The sequence below is a fragment of the Calidris pugnax genome, unplaced genomic scaffold, assembly GCF_001431845.1.
Source record: "Calidris pugnax isolate Ruff unplaced genomic scaffold, ASM143184v1 scaffold17, whole genome shotgun sequence".
Lineage (NCBI taxonomy): Eukaryota > Metazoa > Chordata > Aves > Charadriiformes > Scolopacidae > Calidris > Calidris pugnax.
The window spans coordinates 1635228-1657232 of NW_015090794.1; the positions used below are offsets into that span (position 1 = coordinate 1635228).

Genomic DNA, 22005 nt, shown 5'->3' on the forward strand with positions numbered 1-22005 from the left:
CCTAAGCAATGTAGATCAGGGTTGTTTTTTTCCAAACTGGGGCTTGGATTCTGTTGTTTCAATTAATTTTCCTCTGCCAGTGCTGCAAGGAAGCTAGGAGGGATGTTTTAATAATGAATCTATACAGACAGCCTTGAAATGTGGCTGTGCTGGCTTGAGGAAAGGGAATTTTTTGTCCATGAATATTTCAATGATATTCCATGGTCAGTGGTTCGTCTGAGAGTGATCTAAACATGGCAAATGAGAACATGATACCATTTCTGGGGAAAAAATGAAAAGTGGAAAAAAACCCACCACCCCTATAAAAATAATTTCCTTCTCCTTTTTCCCTTGGGAAAGGTGGTGAAAACTGAAGCCATTTTCTCATTTCCCTTCCGAGTCTATGTGTCTCTGAAGCCAATTCAGTGCTAAGTAAACTCTCCCTTCTTGATGGTTGCAGAAATAAAAAAATGTAATAATTAAAAAATCCCAAAGCATGATGTAAGCCCTTTCAATGCCACAATTCTTAGCTTTAACTGGGAATGGATGATTTTTGGTAGGTCTCAAAATCATTTCTATTTGCCCTAGGACTTTTAAAAAAAGTAATTTTTTTTCTGGGTAATATATATGTGCACATACATCATTATATTTATAACTGAAACAGATCATCCTCACTTAAAATCTCCTCCAAATGGACTTGCTGTGATCTGAAAGGAAGATGGAGAAGAGCAGGATCAGGCAGGGAATGGTGGTTTCACGCTCTCAGGATGCTGAAAGCAGATCTGGAGCGGACTTGCCAAGGAGGAGGAACACTTAGAAGGCTGCCAGAGCCCCCGAGTCACACCCATACTATACTACTTACACCACTCACACCAGTGTGGCCTGCTGCTCCAGATCATGTGGTCCAGGATTGTCTGCACAGGATTGTCCTGCCTAGTTCAGACCAGGACACTGCATATCACTTTTGACTGAGAAACAAAATAATTTTTCTAATCCTTTCCATGTGAGATGAGATGAGATGCCTGCAGTTTATCATCAATTCCCTGCTCGTTGACCTGATACAGACATTATTTTCAGGTGTAGGGAAAAATCTCTTTAGCATTCACATGTCCTACATCATCCTAAGTATCTCAAAATTTAATGTTTGTAACCTTGCAACACAGCTTTTGAACAGCTGTGCTATTAGCCTCAAATAACACATAAAGGAGAGAGTCACAAGGAAAGGCCTGGATTGAGAGTCAATTCCATCCTTCCTGGTCCCCACCACTAGCGTTGGCTAGATACATTGAAGGCTTGAAGCCCACCATAAAGAAACACAAAACATAGGACATACAGGAGATGAGGTGAATTAAATCCACCCTAAATTATTTCCTCTGGGTCATACAAGAGACCCTGCAGCAGATGAACCAAAGTGTTGGTCTCCCAACTCCCATAATAATAATAATCTGCCATATTTGCAAAGACAGATTCACAAGAGCCTCACATGCCCAACCCAGCTCATCTATACTCTCTTAGTTTAGGGCTGCTTGCATGGCTAGATGTTTGCACTGACATGGATTCATCCCTATACTCTTGTCTACACATGCTTCTCGGTTTTCTCCCTCCCTCTGCTCAGATCTCTTACCTCTGCCTGGAAGCCTTCTACCAGAATGGCAACAAGAAGGTTGAAGAGCACATAATTGCCGAAGGTCATCAGGGCCACAAAGTAGAGTGCTGCCCATGAGGATGTAGATGCCATCCCATTGTACAGGACCACGTTCCAGTCCTCTTGAGTGAGGATCTGCAGAGAGGTGAAGGGGAAGACTCTCTAATTACTCCACTCCTGTCACGCACAGCAGCTACATTCAAATACTGACTCATCCATTTCTTCCTCTCCTTTTGACCTTTTCGGAGTGTAATCATTCGCAGGTCTCATGAGATGAGATAGCAAAACATTCCTTTATTTAGATCTTCACATGCGAGAGCTCTCTCCTGGCCAAACCTCCCCTGTCTGCAGGAAGATCTAGGACAACGCTGCCCATAGAGATGACTCGTTCAGATTCTAGATACAGTAACATAAAGGAATCCTGTTATTTGGTGGCGGTATTACCTCCTTTGATAACCATCAGAAGATAACAGACCTGAGGCCAGAGGTGTCATCTCCTTTTCAGGTTGCTCTCTGTAAGGCATTTGGAGCTGAAGGAAGGGGTAAGGGACATGATATTTGATGAGATAAATGACATGGGGTGGCTCAAGAAACTCAGGGAAGCAAAGTGGTTTCCATTAGGTAAAAGCACTAACAAGCTGGGGAAAAAAAAAACACCACATCTTTGCAAAGCCTTGCTCCAAGGGACTTTCCACAGGGATTCCGACTCTCACAGCTTTCCTGGAGCTCAAAAATCCAGGGGTCTATGAAAAATGAATGACAGATTCATGCTCCCCGTTAATTAATGCTTAATGAAAATGGCCTCTAACCCTCCTAAAAACAAAGTAGCTTTGGGGATAGGAACACAGTCAGCTGCACTGAGCCATGCCACTCATTAACCTTCATGGGATCTTGGGCTGAGCCCTTGTGCTCTGTGCCAACTCTATTTCCCAAGGGTTTGTCAGAATAAATGCAGAAATCTCTATTTATGTTGGTAACAGAGAAATATTAACCTGTGAGACTAACGCTGATTTCTCCTTGCTCCTTTGTAAGACGGGAAACTTTCAAAGAAGTTCTTCACATTCTTCAGTGAAGACTCTAGATGGGTTTGTACTTTGAATGATCCTGTGGTGAACACCTACTCCGCACTAGAAACTTGGCTTAACATTGTTTACACCATGCTCCACTTGGAGTCTACTTGGAGACTGAGCTTTTAAACAGAAAAGACTAATCTCTATGTTTAGAATGCCCTGGAAATAGCAGCGTATTGCTCCATTGTGGAATATGCCAGTAATTTCAAGCACATAACAGATCTTGTCGGTAGAGGAAACACAAGGTTTTATATAAAGACTTTCTCAGCATATAGAGCCAGAAACTCCAGCTCTGATTTGTACCAGTATTTGTCACTCCCAGCTAAATGAAATTATTTGCAAAGTGCATTTTTCGGACAGTGAAGGCAAGTAAGGAGACAGAGATCTACAGAACAGGAGCAGAATGGGCTGTAGACTGTGTGTCTTCATTTTACTGACTATATGAAAGGAAAATAAAGGTGGATTTCACAGCCTTCTTAGACTTTACTGCCAACAGATATGCACTGTAGATTGCTTCTCTATCAGGGCTCATAGAAACCAGAAATTGGAAACACAATCACTTTGCCCTAATAACTCTACAGTACCGTTTCAGTCCAAATTTGACACCTACTGGAATAGTTTCTTTAAAAGAAGTGAAATAACTTGTCCAGTTGGTCTACATTAAAACCTCCCAGAGGATCGAGAGCTTACCTGAAATACGGTCACAATGGCCCAAAGTAAGGAATCAAAATTCTTTCTATCTGGAACTGTGTCTCCTGTATCTGTTTTCAGGCTGAACTTGCATCCAAAAAGATGCATGCCGAGAATGCTAGAGTGGGGAAAAAAGAGAGATGAAAGAAACATATTATTGTGTGAAATATGGTTGCAGGGAGGACTGAAGTGAATTTTGGGACAGTTTTCCTGCCCGGTGTTTTGTGTGCCAGTGGTGTCTCCCAGGACAAAGGGCCCTGCTCTACCACTGACATGATCACTGATCAGACCCTGCCGTTTAGATCTTCTGTGTCATGTTTCATTAAAATTGCCTACACTGAAGTCAAATGAGGGATCTCCTTTGTCTAGAAAATAACAGACCATATCGCCAGCTCGCTACTCCATCTGGTTTCCAAGAATAGGGTCCTGAGGAGCGTTACAAGGTCAAACAGGCAGAAGTATTGGAGCCTGTACAACCCCCATCTCAAATACAACACTGGTAACGTCCAGTTACTGACAGCTTCCTGAGACACAGCTAAACAAGCCTCCCAGGAACTCCAGAGCAATTGTTGCCTGTTTGTGTACTTCATTCATCTACAGAATTACAGTACTGCATGAAAAACTGAGACCGAAAAGAGGTAAATAGTCTGTCAAGTGTCTGCTTTTCAGTCTATTGTGAGCACTTCTATCATGTAGGCAGCCTAGAAAGTGCAGTGTCTCGTTATTCTAATGTACATATCACTTAAGCAAGCTGAGCAATTAATCAAATAAGAGCTGCAGCCTCTGGTACCTGAAGATAAAGATGAAGAGCATGAGTAACATGCAGAAGGTGGCTACATTGTCCATTGTCTTCATCAGGACCACGAGCTGGCGACGGAGGGCAGGCATGAAACGCACCAGCTTCAGCACCCGGAGCAGCCGAAAAGTTCGTAGGACAGAGAGGCCTCCATCCGACTGGCCAATGATCTCCCAGACACTGCAGGAACATCAGGAGAAGAACTGTAAACAGCAGGAATGTGAAAGCCCTGAGCAGCTGGTTTCTTACAGGATATCACACCATTGAAGACCTAAAGGAGTAGTTTATTTGCCTGCTACTTTCTTGCTTCTGAAAAACACCTTCACTTCCCAGTTGTGCAGACACACATAGTCATGCACAAACTATATCCTTAATAGCTGGCTTCCTGATTTTTTAATTTCCTCGCTCTCTGTGGCTCTTCACAACACAGCATGTCTCCTGCTAGTCTGCATCGGTACAATCAGTCACAAGCCTGGCCACAAAATGTGGATCACAATTTTGTACAAGCCAATATCCAGAGGGATTTATTTTTGATGGGGTGGGCTGGTTTGATCAGGCCAAACACTGGCCTTTGTTCTGGCCTCTATTGCTCCTCACTTTTCCGAATCAAAGGGATGGGCCAGCTGAAGCCAAAAGCACTATCCTGGTTTACACCTTCTGTGTCTGCCTTGACTTCTCTGCCCCAAATTACTGATTGAGGGGTCAGCAGCACTGCTAGAAAGAATCCCAGTACAGAGAGGTGCTGTACAAGCTTCTCACACACAAGTTGTGACATCCCCAGTTTAAGCTGAGATAGTGTTGCCCTGGGAGAGGACAACAGATCAGTACCCTCTCTTAATCTCCTGCTGGCCCTGCCCTGATCTGAGTTACTTGTTGATTCAGGAGAAGGAGGCCATGCTGCTGGGATATGGACACTCACAGTACTCCTTTCCCAGGACCAGCCATTCTCCACTTCAATGGAAAATTGACCACAGTGCCAGATGTGTGGCGTAAATAGACCTTGTTCTCCATCTGCCAGGTCCATTTACTTTGGACGGCCCTTCTAATGACAGGAATCTAAAAGGCCAGCATAATTATAGCCCATCATATCCAGCGAGCCCTGGATTAATGCATGCCACGTCATTCCTGTTCCCCATCCCACTCCCCAAAGGGTCTGAGCCCTCGGCAGAAAAGCCACAGTGGAGAAAGAAATGGCAGTGACCTGATGACAACTATGATCCCATCAAAGATGTTGTACGGGTTCTTGATGTAGCCGAAGAGGCCAAAGGCAAGGAGTTTCAGGAGCATCTCCAGGGCAAACATGCTTGTGAAGACGATGTTACTGATCTCCAAGGCGTTGGTTAACTCGTCTGGCTACAGGGCAAAAAAGCAACATGGTCAAATGCTTGCACAGAGGAAATGGCTAAAGGCTGTTATGTTCCTCCCGCTCTGGGATTTGTGCTAATGATGCACAAATGCTACATCTTCTCATGTTCCTTCTGGAGAGCCAAGAAGGCAGGTAAGCATCTGAGAGGAACAGCAGACGTATCTCATAGACAGTCCCTGTGTGTCTTACTGGAAACACAGAATCCCAGCCCATTTCTGGAGCAGTTGCAGAACAATTGAGCCTGAACTAAAGCTATGCAAAGGAGACGACTTGTTCACTGCTGAAAGATACAATTATCAAGGTGAGTGGCTAGCACGGCTTGTAGAGCTTCTATCTGCTCCTGTATTGGTCAGGCTGTTTTTATTACACTAACCCCAAGAGAGCTTTATGGATAATGCTACATCCAAAGCAAGAGCACTGTCAACACAGCATAGCCCTACTCACATACAAACAAAGCACTTTTTCTTGCAGAGATCTCTTAAGAGAATTAGATAAAAAATACCAGTGAAAGTCAGTAGGATCAACAGTTTTATCTCCCTTGAGATATTTATCTCCCTTTGGAAATTGTCCCCCAGAAAACCCATGAAGATTTTTCCTTCTGAAGTCCTGGTTAATAACGTACAGCAGATATTGTTAAAATGACAGCAGCATGGCCCTGAGTGTCAGGATTGCCTCCAGGATCAGCGTGGGTTCCTCTGAGCCTACAAGTCTGCATGAAGCTTAAATCCAAGAACTGATTTTTCCGCGCGCCTCCCCTATCACCAGCACCAAATTACCTCAGGCTACAATCTTGCTTTCAGACACAGCCTTAGATGTTCCTTTCCTGGAAGGCACAGCAACGTCTGCCCAGCACCCAGGCTCCAAAATGTGGCACAGCAGGGACTGATGCCAAAGGTGGGATGGGGTTTGCTCACTTACTGGAGCTACTCCCTCAAACAGCACTAGGCTCTGCAATGCGCATTTCTAATGCTCAAGGTGTTCCTTCGCAAAAGAAAATGAGTCTTTTTCATTTCCTCAGTGTAATAATATTGTCTAGAAAAAGGTGTTATTTTCATATCTGACTCATCTCCTGACTGATAATAGCTTCTTTTATTCCCCATCCGTCATTAGACACTATGTTAAAAGCTGGCAGTTTCTTGGGGATGTTGCTGTGTTATTTGAGGCTCCAAAGGGAGAAGACCATTGTAATACTGTGACACTAACCAACCCCACACTCTGCAAACTCAGTCCTTGGCAATTGAATGAGAGGGTGAAGGAGTTAACTCGGATGTAGGAAGAGCCCACACACCCTCTACTATAGGCAGCGACAGCCTGTGGGCTGCTAATGAACCATCATTCATAGACTAAATTACTTTATGCAATAGACTGTCTTTCACTCAACCATTTATCCAAGAGAAAGAGCACTAAGAGCCTGAGTTCTCATGATTATAAGCCATATACACTAATTACGAAGGGACACCAGCGGAAGGACTGTGCAATTTTCAGTTCTTTAGTCTCTAGCAAGGGGTGGCCCAGATGGCTGCACAGGGCACCTGAAATGATCACAGGGCTGCCCTCGTCACTGCAAGGATTGCCATTCCTTCCCTAACATCACTCAGCACTCATCCGTGCTGTTTCCTTTATAGGATGGTTTGGAAGGGTCCTTAAAGATCATCAAGTTCCAACCCCCTGCCCTGGGCAGGGACACCTCCCACCAGATCAGGTTGCTCAAAGCCCCATCCAGCCTGGCCTTGAACCCCTCCAGGGATGGGGCATCCACAACTTCCCTGGGCAACCTGTTCCAGTGTCTCACCACCCTCACAGTAAAGAATTTCTTCCTAATATCTGATCTAAATCTACCCTTTTTTTTTTTTTTACCTTCCCCGACGATGCCAAAACAATCCGGGCAAAAACCTTCCCTTTGCAGTGAAAACACAGCTGAAGAAAAGGACTGCTCTAAGATGGCATCTAACCAGCTCCCCCAGCAGAGATTGAGCCTGAAATAGCCCCATGGGCTGCCAGGCGCCTGTCCTGCTGTAAGCCACAGTGGTGACGGGACACCACGCTTGCAGTGTCCTCGAGGTATTTGTCAGGAGCAGCGTGTGGCCATTGTGTTCAGTCTCCCCTCAGCCAGGGCATTCTCAACAAGAAGCAAAATAACTTGCTAACGTTTTGCATCCCTCCAGGCAGCAGACTGAGGGCTCTTTGGGACAGGGTGTTCATAGCAGGCCGAGGATGGCCCGTTAACGTTTTGAGGCTGGGAAATTAATTAACAATGATCAGCAAGGAAGCTGCAGCTTGGGCAGCTTGGCAAGGACAGAGTTGTTCTGTAGCACTTTCTGCTGGGAAACATAGAGAATCTGCCCACTGCGACCTACATTAAGCCAGGGCATTCTTAACAAGAAGCAAAATAACTTGCTAACGTTTTGCATCCCTCCAGGCAGCAGACTGAGGGCTCTTTGGGACAGGGTGTTCATAGCAGGCCGAGGATGGCCCGTTAACGTTTTGAGGCTGGGAAATTAATTAACAATGATCAGCAAGGAAGCTGCAGCTTGGGCAGCTTGGCAAGGACAGAGTTGTTCTGTAGCACTTTCTGCTGGGAAACATAGAGAATCTGCCCACTGCGACCTACAGTACTTTGTAGTCTGCAATACAGCAGGAGGCTCGTCTACGAAGGCAAAACTTAGAAGTTCTCCAAGTTCCCCTTGCTGCTGCCAAAAGTCATAAATTTATCATATAAACTGGGATAGCTGGTGCTCATTTCAAAATCCTTAATTCTGGAGTTATGCAAATATGACAAGACAATCTCAGGAGTCATTACCAAAAAAGCCAGTGTCCAGCCTGAAAAGTCTAAGCTGAACAAACTTAAAAACACCCTCAGGCAAATAAAAAGAATGTGTAAGTTGTTATTCTCTAAAATCTCATGTTTTCTAAGCCAACTCCAAGATATTTCTGCAGCCTATTGAACATATGGCATTGCACCCAGTTAATCTGCAGATACCATGGCTTGAATTGATTTGCCAATTTCCTCTGACAACTGGGTGTCCTTATTGCTTAGTCTACAGCACTGGAACTTATATATGAGTTCAGAGAGTGCAAGAGAAAAGCCGCAGCCATCTCTCAGTGGAGGGGAGAGAGGGCACGAGGAAGAGTGAAAGGAGAGGACAAGGCGATGGCCCAGATGAGATCATCAATAGCCATGATGAAGAGCTGATCAAGTTGATGGGGGGGACGTGTGGGCAAGGTTGACAGCCAGCAGGCTGACACTGCAAAGCCAGCCGTGCTTCAGACCCAGAGATCTTCATTATCCTTTAGTGATCATATTCGGCGTGAGGCAGAACTAATTCGATGACAAGGGCTGCTGTAACGTGAGCCGTTTGGAGCGCAATCCTGCGGTGACACGGAGGCAAGACCCAGTGGGCACAGACAAGGATGGATAGCCCTGCATGCTGGCTAAGCTGCTGATGTGAGCTTTTGCATTATTAGAGTGGAAGCCGAAGAGCAAATGAGCCAAGCACCCAGCGATGCAGCCTTCAAATGTAATTACCTTCTTTCAACACCAACTGGAGCCTAGAAAACAGCCTGCCATAGATATTTTTACGGCTTATGAAATGGTTTGTTGCTTAGAGCACAATTCATTTCCCACTTCTTTCACTCCCTGGTGAGCAAAGATCTAGGGGAGGGTCAAGGAAGAGGCACTTGAAAGCCAAGATGGATTTGGCCATTCCCCTGGAGTCAGCCACTAGGAGACACTGTTGTTTTGTTCAAATTGAAGCCAACCCCACATCAGGCATTTTTCCAGGAGCTTTTTTTTTTTTTTTTTTTCCTCTGGGAAAAACAAAATGTTGATTTGCTGAAAACAAAACTTTTCATGGCAAAGATTATTTTTGTCAAACTTCCTGGCTGGAAGAAAATGAAGTTGCAACAAAGCTTTAGAATTGCTGCAATGTCTTATTTTGACCTTCTCCGAAAACAAAATTTCAGGCTTTTTTGCTCGAGATGTGGTTGTATCACGAAATGCAACTTCCTTTCTAGCAAGGAATTGTTAACAAACAAAAATTGTCATCAAAATGATGCACTATGAACAGAGTAGTTCTAAAGAAGTATTTTTTGCTTTTTGACAAATACTTTGTGAAGCTTAAAACTCTGACAGGAGAAACTACTTGCCCACCACAGGGCTCCAAACTGCATCAGTGAAAGCTTCCTTTTTCAAACGACAGAGGGAGAGCATGACCCCTCATCAGCTTTGGATATCTCTACACCTTTTGCTGCTGCAGTGATTGACCTTTTACATTGGTCCAGGTTTTCAGAGACAGACCAGGCCAAATAGAACATGGCCAAATGGCAACCAGGTGGCCCTGCACAAGGCCACAAACACCCAAGAATTCCTGAAATGGGTGCAATGTGGGAGATGGAGGTTATTGCTATCCTGCTGGTATGAGGGTCCATAGCACCAGACATGGAGGCTGGAATGGGAACTGCTATCCTGGAGACAGCAAAAACGAGCACAGAGAATGACTTAACCCACAAGTCTCACCAGCAGGTCCCAGGCAATGTTCAAAAAAAGGTTCAGATTTGAGTACAAATTTCATAGATTTCAGATTCAAATGAATCCTCACACTTTGGCTGCAGGAGTGTTTTCCACAATTCAGGAGAAAGGCAGAAACTGTACGGGATCAATTTGTAAGATTTCAGCATCCTTGAGTATGAGTTTAAAGTAACAGTTAGCCTTGACTTCAGGCAGAACATGTCCCAGGAAAGCACAACCACCTCTGCTCACTTTGAAGGCCATATTTATGCTGTGGAATATTTCAGTGATTCAAAACTATGTTTTTATTAGGGACAAACCTCAAACGTTTCAGCAGTTCATTCCAAGTTCAGATAAACAGACAAAAAATCCTTTTCTAAATAGTTTGGGTCTGAAAACCTCTGAAGACTAGTCTCTTTCTGAGAATCTGATACTTCTGGTTTTAGCAAGATGGAGCACAACCCCAGAGCCTTCCTGGAATCAGGAGAAATTCAATAAAAGAGAAACCCATAATGGTCAAATTATTGATGGCTCCTACAAGCAGAGGATGAAGAACAGAAGTAGGACTTTTCAGACTTAGATTCTCTTTGTGCAACTGAATTACTGCAGTTCTTCAAGGAAGTCACTATCTCTTTGTGCCTCTTTTTTCCCTCTCACCTGTCTGTCTTCTGCCTTGTCTTTTTTGATTGCCACATCCACAACCACCTATTTTACATACCTTAGGTTTGGTCACAAGCAGGATGGCACCATGCTTTGGCTGTGGCACCTTTTTGCTCTGATACTGAGTAGAAATCATCATACCTGCATCACACTGGAGAAAAAGGCTATTAGACACCTGGTCCCCACCGCTGAATGATCAGGGAAGGAAGCTTCCAGACTAAAAGATGTGCTTTGCTTCAGAAATCCCCCCCTTCTCCCCCCCAAGCCCAAAGCAGCCATTCGACTCCTCCTGAACAGGGAGAGCTGAGGCTGGCAGAGACGCAGAGGAGTGGTAAACAAATCCAGAACATTTAGTCTCATAAACATCCTTTGCACTTGTGTTGTTTTTTCTCTAGTCCTGCGCCTAAAGCTGTCAATGGGATTTTGAGCACTTGTTTATGTTGGCTTTTCTGCTTTATATTTTTAAGTTCGGTCTGCAGAGACTCTGACCAGGAAGAGGAGACATAATGAACCGTCAATTTGCGCTTTGCTTCCGGACACTCCATATTTTCTCTCTTTGTCCCATTTTCAAGAGGCTGCCATTTTCCAATGACCAGCTATTCCATTGCAACTGATTTCACCTGTCCACAGTCTCTGGCATCATCCCCATTTCATGGAAATCAAAACCAAAGGGAACGCATAACAGAGGCAAGGAGCAGGGGAGAAGTTATTCAGGCTAATTATGATGAGGTGGAAGAGGAAGGGAAAATCTGAAATACTCAACTTATTGGATTAATAAACCCAAACCATGGCAATTAGTGCAATTCTGGACAACCCACCCAGCACTAAGCAACTTTACTTTTTAATATATCCATAGGTTACAAAGGCATTTGTGAGCTGGGCACAAGGACTAAAGGAGGTTCTGCTCCTCACACTTCCCAGTGAAGATGCAGAAACAGCCATGCACAGACCAACATCCAGAAGGAACAGGTCAAGCTCCAAGGACTTGTTCTTCCTCCAGCATTTGTGCACAGCCTGCTCCTCATTCCAAATACAAGCTCCTACCATCCAGAGACCAGGCAGTGGTGTAAGCTGTGGCTCTGCCTGATACCTGTGAACAGGGGTGTGAAGGCTCTGCTCCACCCTATTGAAAGAAAACCTAATTATGGGGATTTCAAGATCTATTTCACACAGCAAGCCATTGGCAGGCTCAGGAAGGGGACTCAAGTGCTTCTACTTTTCCACTGAAGGCTTTTCCAAGTGGCATCCCTGCATGTTGCACAGATACACAGGTGATACCAGGACACCTGCAGCCTCAGTCATGATACAAAAAAGGGACAGTCCCAGATAAAACATGCAAAGAGATACCAACCACAGTGCAACTCTCCTCCTCTCACAATGGAGGGGGGAGATGGTGCCTCTCAGCAGCTCAGCCTTGCGCTTCACTTTTTCATCTTGTGCTGGACATCTGTTCTTATTCATCTGAGAGTCACCAAGTCACCACAACCAGCCACCCTCTGGGGTCCATCCCTGCCACGAGGTCTGCAAAGCAGAAGGAAGCCCTTTGCATCTCCAGTGCACATCGAAGGCAGAGCATGGAGCTGTACTTGAGCCGGCTTCTCCTCTACAGAGGGAGATTAAAGCCTACTTGCTTTACTCGCTGAGCCATACAGCCTCCTACATAACTAATCTGTTTAACTGATGGATTACTGGGCTCCATATTACATTTGTAGGGTTTACGTGCCACTGTGAAAGCAATCGTGAGATGAAAGCCAGTTTTCTGGGACAGATTAAAGTGATGTTTTGGGAGGGATTAGACTTTTTTAATACGAAATATTGTTCAAAAATTGTGGAAAATAGCTTAAATGAATTTCAAGCACTGGCACCACAGGAGGGGAGTAAATCAACGAAATTGCTAAAGAGAGCTCAAAATTACAAAATATTCCTCTAACTTTTTCTAAAAACTATTACATGTATGGAGTGTGTGTATAACGCTAGTATTACAGGCAGACTCACTGCAATAGGCAGCGAGCATCAGTCTGCAACCCTGGATGCCTTCTGAATATAGGATGAAGGGTTGGATAAAATGCATGGGACTTTTGGAGGCTGCATTTAACCCATCGAGAAAGTGCAGGGATCTCTAACCCACAGCCTATCTCCTTTCTTACCTCTCCTTGGAGGTGGGTGGATTATCCCAGTCCTTATGGCTCCCATCGGTGCCCTCCTCCCCATGCACCACAGCTCACCTGCATCCAGAGTGATTCCCAAATCCTTGCATTCTTACAAGCTCTTGAAACCCTCAGCTGTGTTTCTTGCACACTCACTCCTTTGAAAACTTTCATCAAACATCAATTTCTTGGCCATAACCTTTTCCTACAGCAAATTCCACTAAAGAGGAGCCCTAGTCTCCTCAGGTAGGTTCTGCTCTTGGACCAGGAGCTATAACTAACAGTCACATCACAGGCATTTTGCTACAGAGCAAACGTTGGCCAAAGGACACGAAGACATCGGCAGCGCTTGCCCTTCTGGGCACAAGTTCAGACCCCTGTGAAGTCAGCCCAGCAACCAGACGGCATGGGACAGACCCAAGCTAAAGTTTCTTAAATGCTTAATGGAGCGTATAGGAGAATCTGTCACCTCAAGCACCCGTGAGGCTATTAATTATTTATCCTGTCCCAAACAATGTAATCAGCCATCCAGCATAAGAGCAGACGGTCTACATGATGGCATCTGGGGGCTGGCCTCTTCTCTCAGTCACAGCAGGTATTTATCACCTGGGCAGAGGAACTCTGTCCTGCCTCCCCCAAACACTCCCTGCTCTAAACAGCTGGGACAAAACCAGCCCAAATATCACTGCAGATTTTCCCTGGGATGCAGAAACGATGCAGTTGGGAAAAAAGAATGAAGAATAATGCAACTGGGCCTTTCAATTTCTACACTTGAAAATATTTCCTTTGTAAACAGTTTTGATGTAGTTTATTTACTACACATAGGAATCCCACTTTCTTAAAATCAACTTCAAACCACTTAGTCAATCTAGACTATGGTTCAAACCATGGAAATCGCCTTGATATAACTTCTCTTACTAGAAAAAATGGTTCAGATTGTGCTTTCCCATGCACATGAGCATGGCTGAAAGTTATTTATGCTCTTTGGCCTTGGAAAGAGACCAGGGACTTGAACCAGGATGCCCCAGATCCTAGAAGACTGCCCTGGTCACCAAGATGTTTGCTATTCTGAGGTGCCTTCTGCCCTGCGTTTGACAGCCAGACACTGCAACTTCTCAGAATCAAAAGCCCTTCTCAGGAAGGGTTTAGCTGTCATTAATATCTCCACTAAAAGCTGTGGCTTTGGTGAGTTTGTGCTTTCTGATGAAAAAGATGCTTTGCTGAGAGATTCCCAAATAAGCTCTACTTAAAAAGCAGGCTAGAAACAGGAGAGAGAGATCTCCTCCTCATGCTTACTGATGAATGTTCACTCTCTGGCTTTGGAACTAAAAATGGAGAATTTATTCTCTCAGTCACCTCTACTCTCAGGTTTTATGCCTTCCTCTAAATGGGATCCTTCATGTGGAGCGATAACAGTTTAATTGAAGATAGCCGATGGTAATTTTTCCTCCTTGACCTACTTGATCTCCTAATTCTCTATGGAATTGCTTTTACCTCTTTGCTGTGGCATGAAAGTCACTGCTAATAATTACTTACCCAACTGCATATGGCCAGTCAAATACAAAATGTGCTGCTCCTTTTCTGGAGCTGCAAATAGAGCACCAGTGGAGGAATGCAGCAAACTGCATGCGAGGGTGATGTATTCCAGCATTAAAAAAAAAAAGCCATTAGAGTTAATGTTATCTAGCAATGACCATATATCAAAGTCCTATGTTCTCTGGGTTTTTGTGTGAATCCTTCAAGTTCACTTGATATTGACTCCTGGCTGGCAGTGTTCTCTAAGGAAGAAACTTTGGCCCCCACACTTCTGTCTCCTGCAACAAGAGCTACACATCAGAGAGTTTGTTTTCTGGGATAATCAACTCCACTGCAGCTTCCTTTGGAAGCTTCCCAGGCAGAAGGTCCCACATGGCACAACATATTTGCAGTATTACTTTCCCATTTCTCAGTTTCATTCAGCAAAATGCAATTTCATTTCAAGTGGCATAAATGCCAAGCTGGATTAGATCAATTGCTGTCTTCTCCACCCTCAGGAGGAAAGGACCTGGGCAATCTGAAATGCTATCAGCAGTAGCATACAAAACTAACGCTACTATTCTTGAAAAGTAGGCCAATCAGCTGGATTATATCTTGATGGAGGATCACTTGGTCTGACAGATGGCTGAAAAAATAAGCCTTAAAATGAAAAAAAGCCCAAACCCTATAAAATAACCCCCCCCAAACAAGGCTAGAAGTGTTCAGGTTTAGTTATTAAACAAGAAGCCATAGGAGAAAGAGGCCAACTCTCCAGATAACAACCAAGGATGAACGCCTCCAGCAATACACCATGAGCGCTGTAATAGCTCACCTGGGGAGAGAAGCTCGAGCGCGGACTCTGCGAACCGGTCATCCCTGTCAGTACTAATACACTGATTAGTTTCACTGAAAAAGAAGAAAAAATGGAAATACGCCTGAACTACGGCCAGCAAATGCCTTATTATTCATCTAGTGCTGGATGCAAGCAAAGAAGCGCCTGGTTCAGACTGCGCTTGGTGCCACGGGGAGCCACAATCACCCCTTCACTCTCAGCAGTGCTGTGACTGGTGTATTGTTCAGGAGGAGGCAGGACAGCCCGTGTCCCACAGCACATCAGGAGACGCCTCTGGCAACTTCCCAGCGTTTCAGAAATGGACCTGGTACGTGTACCTCTTCCTTCTTCTCTTAAGCAGCTGTTAAATATGAGCAGACCTCTCTCCGCGAGCAGACTGCCATCCCACCCCACAGCGGCTTAGTGCATGTAAGAGCCTCTGGCAAAAACCCAAGGAAATTATACCGACTGAATCATTCCCATCCATATGCTGGCGGAGTCCTTCAAAGAACCAGCCGATCTGCGAGGCGTGACATCTCTTAGCAAGGCCTGTGTTGACTCTCATCCAATATATTTGGCTTATCCCTCGCCATAAAAAAAATTACACTCACACAAGGAATTATATTCTCACAGTTCCTGCCCATTGCAAACCTCCTTTTTCTTGACCACTATCTGTGCTGAAGGCAACAATAAATTTCAAAAATCATCAGCCTCACGCCTGAAATCAACTTGCTGGCTAATCACAAAACATGCATTTTAAAAAAATAATGCATCATTCATACTGATTTATTTTCTTTTTTTAATTTTCTTTTATATTATTTTTATTTTTTTTTTATCTTTAGGCTGAAACTATCTCGTATTCCATACCATTAACTAGAAAGAAGAGCTACGGTCTAACTTTTCCTTTATATGTAAACTGAATCACAAGATTTCAAGAGCTGGAGAATGTAAGAAAAAGCATACAATATTATGAGACATGCTATGAAAGGGTAGATGCAGGGAAATATGCTACAGCCTCTTTCAGACAAAAATGAACACCGAAGTCCTGCCTCAAGGAGTCTGCACAAGAAATCAAAGTTAATTGTTAATTTTCTTTGCTAAAATCTTGCAGCCAAACTACAATTGCATATTTCTGACTGTGCACAGAGGTTACAGGATGCCCATCACAGGCAGCTCTGACAATGTCCATTAAGGGTGGCAGAAGCATGAACATTGAGAGAATAAAGAACCGTTTCCAAACTCTTTGATTGTACGGCAAGAGGCACCTTTAGCAATGATTATATGATCTTTATCCACATCCAAGCAACAGGCTTGCTCTCTGATAACAGAGAGATCAAAGGCCTTTGGGTTGTCATTAGCAGACAAACTCAATAGAAGTTGTTTACTTCACCCAAGCTAATGGCACTGGAAATATTTAATCAAAAAATGGACACACTCTCTCTATTACTGCCAAGATGATGCAGAAGGGGCCACTTAAATCTATTTTGTCAAACTATTACTCATCCCTTGCTAATAGACCTTTATGGAGAGTCCCTTTGAAAAATGTGCATCCGTGATTTGCGGGCTGTGTACTGGTATTAGGAGACAAGGCACATCAAGAAAACATTATAGAGGACTGCTGATGGGAAGAACAAGATGGGGAATCTGTTTAGTCTATATCTAACCAAGACCTTGACTTAGTCATCCTTTAAGCCCAAGGAGAGGAAACTGAAGTGGCCTGCAGGGGAAATAAGTTCAAGGAGAGGATAATTCTTCTGAAAAATTTGAGCAATCTGCTGTAATTGACCTCTGAGTGCTAAGTGGAAGAGGAAAGATGGAAGAAGATTAGGAAAGCTTTTCTGAGGTTCAAGGATCTTGGGCTAGAAGAAGAAAACAAAAACGCTGGGTGGACATTATGAGAAAATTTGGTGGTGTATCTTACAGAACAGCTGGGTGTTGCCTACTTGAGCTTTCATTCTTGGATCACCAAGGGGAGGTTCAGTGTCTACAATGAGATTGCAAACTGTCAGGACTTCCAAGCTCTTTTCCTAACTCCTAGACTAATGCCTAGTCTCTTATGTGGTCCTAAACATTTATCAGACATTTGAGCACAGGAAGTTCTTTATGGGATTCCCTTTGGGATGTGCAGAGACTTTCATTAACCAAGGATGTTCACCTTCTGGGGTTGTCTTGAAAGATATGAAACCACTTACAAACCTCATATAGGAAAAGTTTATCCTGCCTTAGAGCGAGAGGATGGACTAGGTGAGCTGAGCTCTATCTGCTGTGATTTTTGTGACACTGGACCAAAAAGACCCCTTGGGTTCTTAGAATCCAAGCCACTGCTAGGGTGGGTAGCTACATCTCACCACTTTTTTCATAAGATGATGAAACTCAGGGACATCCTGTGGAGACAACACAGCTGGGGGAACCTCAAGCCCTCGTGTCCTCCAAGACAGGTTTGCACTTGGTACAGACTCAGTTTTGATACAGTTTCTCTGTAGCTTCCAGAAACACTCATGAAGAGCTTAAGATTCAAAAGCTTCATCAGCATGGCAATGGTTATCTGCAAATCCGTCTATTTTGTCAAACTATTACTCATCCCTTGCTAATAGACCTTTATGGAGAGTCCCTTTGAAAAATGTGCATCCGTGATTTGCGGGCTGTGTACTGGTATTAGGAGACAAGGCACATCAAGAAAACATTATAGAGGACTGCTGATGGGAAGAACAAGATGGGGAATCTGTTTAGTCTATATCTAACCAAGACCTTGACTTAGTCATCCTTTAAGCCCAAGGAGAGGAAACTGAAGTGGCCTGCAGGGGAAATAAGTTCAAGGAGAGGATAATTCTTCTGAAAAATTTGAGCAATCTGCTGTAATTGACCTCTGAGTGCTAAGTGGAAGAGGAAAGATGGAAGAAGATTAGGAAAGCTTTTCTGAGGTTCAAGGATCTTGGGCTAGAAGAAGAAAACAAAAACGCTGGGTGGACATTATGAGAAAATTTGGTGGTGTATCTTACAGAACAGCTGGGTGTTGCCTACTTGAGCTTTCATTCTTGGATCACCAAGGGGAGGTTCAGTGTCTACAATGAGATTGCAAACTGTCAGGACTTCCAAGCTCTTTTCCTAACTCCTAGACTAATGCCTAGTCTCTTATGTGGTCCTAAACATTTATCAGACATTTGAGCACAGGAAGTTCTTTATGGGATTCCCTTTGGGATGTGCAGAGACTTTCATTAACCAAGGCTGTTCACCTTCTGGGGTTGTCTTGAAAGATATGAAACCACTTACAAACCTCATATAGGAAAAGTTTATCCTGCCTTAGAGCGAGAGGATGGACTAGGTGAGCTGAGCTCTATCTGCTGTGATTTTTGTGACACTGGACCAAAAAGACCCCTTGGGTTCTTAGAATCCAAGCCACTGCTAGGGTGGGTAGCTACATCTCACCACTTTTTTCATAAGATGATGAAACTCAGGGACATCCTGTGGAGACAACACAGCTGGGGGAACCTCAAGCCCTCGTGTCCTCCAAGACAGGTTTGCACTTGGTACAGACTCAGTTTTGATACAGTTTCTCTGTAGCTTCCAGAAACACTCATGAAGAGCTTAAGATTCAAAGGCTTCATCAGCATGGCAATGGTTATCTGCAAATCCGTATCTGTACTACAGGCAGGAACTCCTCACTGCTCTGCATCAAAGACAGGCTAGGAGGCAGAAGAACAAAATCAGGGGAAATCCACCTTTCCTCCCCTCTAGCAAACCTAAAGCAGCCCAAGCAATTGTTACAAGCTTATTTTTGTCCCTGAGAACACAATGCTGTGAACAGCCCAGGGCACCCTAGCCTGCAGCCAAAGCAGGCAGATGGGAACTTTAGAGCTGCCACGCTGTTCTTGCAAGTGAATTATTGATACATTCTTCTTAGCCATGAGCATCAGACTGAAGTGGCAATTAAAACCATCCACAATGATCAAGAGGAAAAGCAAAGACAAAAAGGTACAAACCCAGAATCTGTATTTGCCAGTAGCCTGCAGCATGTGCTATTACGACTGGCATGGAAAGCTTTTGGGTCTTAATCATTCAGGTGTATCTTTGATAACGGTCTGCATCAGAGCAGGTGGACAGTGGTAAGCAACACATCACCACCATTTGTGCTGGGGGCAAGGGAATGAGCCACTACCAGGAGCTCATTGCCCCATTTTAGCTTTTGAGTGTGTGCAATACAGGCATTCAAACTCAGAAATTTAAAAATAACAACTACAATCACCGTCATCCCTCCCGCTCCCTGAGACAACAGCACTCTGTTTTGTTGAGGCAAGAAAGGACAAAAGAGGTCAGAAAGGAACTACAAGACAGAGCTGCCCTTCAGCATAGTCACATCACTTGGACGTTGCATGAAGGGAAATCTTGGAATTACTGAATGTGAGCACAAACCAGCAGGAGATCTCTGCAACTCTTGTTCCTCCTCACATCAGCTGTTTGTATCTTACAGGCAGCTACTGGATTTTCACCTGGCAGAATTCCTTGATTTCAGTGGACCCACCACTGAGTTTGCAGATGGTCCAATGCTTCCACATTTTCACCTTTTTGACAAAAAAACCCCAATGAAATGAAACTATATTAAACCACCGTCAATATTCAGAGATGAGCAAGGAACAAAATTCACAGAAAATAACTGTGCTGGTTTATAATCCGTTCCTCTTGTAATATTTATTTCTAGTATTGAGGGAAGACCACAAAAAATTCTGGCAAACAGAACTTAAAAATGAGGAGGTGACTTTGCATTGTATTTTTCTCATTCCTTTTTCATGAAATGTGCCTCACCCCCAAGCATGCCCTGGATTTGCAGTATTTTTCTATTGTTATGGGAATAAAATGAATCAGAAAAAAAAAAAAAAAGTTTAGTCATTCTGATTTTATATCATGAAATAAAATCACTGCTTAAATAATGAAATCAATTATATTATCCCTAATAACAGTAGTACTAATTAAAATAATTGTAATTCACTACTACTACTAGGCTGCAGTGACAAGCTGCAGAAGATGTAGGGCTGCTGAACACCTGAGAGCACAGACTCTCTCCCCAAGCTGGTGGAATGAATGTATTTGGTTTTGGAGGTTGTTAGTTCAGCCTTGGTGCGTTGGGCAAAGGGGACTGTTATGCTAACACTAATTACACTGCTAATGGTAACAATAATAACACCTCTCAACTCATCGGCACCGATGCCGTGAACACCAAAGCGATGCAATTATGCGCTGCTGTCATTTCAAGGGGAGCTGCGAGGCAGAGAAAAGCAAAGGTAAAAAAAGCAGCACATCCTCCTGGTTCATCATCTTGCAGCAATTTCTCTACAGAAGATGCCTGGTTCGGGTGAAGGGCCAGGTATCTTTTTCCCTTCCTCCTGCCACATGACACCAGGCTGCGCCTGGCCCTCCTATGCTGTCCTCTGTGCTGCCTTGCTGCGGTGCCCCCATCCTGATCCCACACCGAACCACGTCAGGAGAAACCCTGCGGGCAGAGGAGATGAGCTCTGGCTCGCTGCACTGCCTGCTGCCCCATGACAGCACTGGGGCAGTGCCCATCCCCTCCGCAGCCCTATGGAATTGCGTGGCTCTGCCGACCCGCTGACCCCATCCCGCATTCACCAGGGGAAAATCTCTCAATCACAGCTCAGACAAACAACAAAAAAATAGATTTCACGTGCAACCTTCCTCCGTGCCACATTCAAGTTTTCCTCCTGGCAGCTTTTCACATCCCTGACATGGCTCTGACCAGCAGAAGTGATGTTTCTCCTGCCACGAGGAACAGGCTCACAGGAAGGGCTGCTCCAACCCTCCACTCTAACCAGACCTCAGGGCTGTGCCAGCTGCACCAGGGCTTTGATCCAGCTCCCTGCCCTGGGAGCAGGGCCAACCACCCCCTGCTAAAGAGGCAAACCCAAGAATGAGCCAAACTGATCCATATCCTCCAAACAGCTTTGTCAGTTCTCATATGAAACAGGCAATACAAGGTTTCATTTGTAGAGAGTGGGAATGAAAGAGAATTTAGATGCAATCTCCAGCATAGTGGTTTAATAAACTAGTAAGTAAAGCTAAAACAACCATGTGCAAAGAGCGAGCCACTGAGAAAGGAACTGAGCTCGCAAATGTTTCTGCTCTGATGGAAATTCTCCTCATGGGTTTCCAAAACCGATAGATCACAGTGAAAGCTGCCAAATTATTTTATTTCTTAGTCCCCAAATGTGTCCAGGGGTGGGATACACAGGGGATCTCAAGCAATTATTTGCTAAACATCAGGACTTGCTCAAATGCTCTTGCTTGAGAAGGTGGAGAGTGTTTCCATGGCAATGAGCTATTGCCTTGGTGACCGTGGACCTGGACTGGTGCTGCTAAACCACTGCAACCTTTGGACATCTGAGCACAGCAAGGAGTTTCCTCCTTTGCTGTCTAATGATGTTTTTTCATTTCTAAGTTCATCCCTGTCTAAAAGTTGCCTTAGGTGGTTGTGCTAGCGACAGAGAAGCACAAATTACTACAGCAAAGCATCTTCTGTTCACACCTGCCTCTCTGCTACCCAACCCAGAATTAACTTTTCTATCAGTCAGGTGCAAACCACCCTCGGTCCAATCCTGGCTCCTCCTGAGCAGTGCTGAGCCTCTATCTGCAAGGTAGAAAATTAAGCAGAGGAGGCACAGGACTTCATTAACCCAGACATCAAAAGCACATCAATCTATATACATTTAAACCTTTTAAGAGAGGTCAGACTGAGAGGCAGTTGTGTTAACAAGGTGAAGAAGGGAGCTTGCACATAAAAAAGCAATT

The 22005-nt window shown here is 44.3% G+C and overlaps 1 protein-coding gene across 1 annotated transcript in view; it reads right to left on the reverse strand.

Annotated features, from left to right (window-relative positions):
• The window catches only part of CACNA1H (calcium channel, voltage-dependent, T type, alpha 1H subunit), a 150267-nt gene that overhangs the window by 51236 nt on the left and 77026 nt on the right, over positions 1 to 22005 (reverse strand). The window contains exons 9-12 of the mRNA XM_014936167.1: positions 5382 to 5533; positions 4175 to 4360; positions 3385 to 3502; positions 1604 to 1759 (exon numbers count right to left, since the gene is read on the reverse strand). Of these exons, the coding sequence (XP_014791653.1) occupies positions 1604 to 1759; positions 3385 to 3502; positions 4175 to 4360; positions 5382 to 5533 (612 nt within the window). The remainder of the gene's footprint in view (positions 1 to 1603; positions 1760 to 3384; positions 3503 to 4174; positions 4361 to 5381; positions 5534 to 22005) is intronic.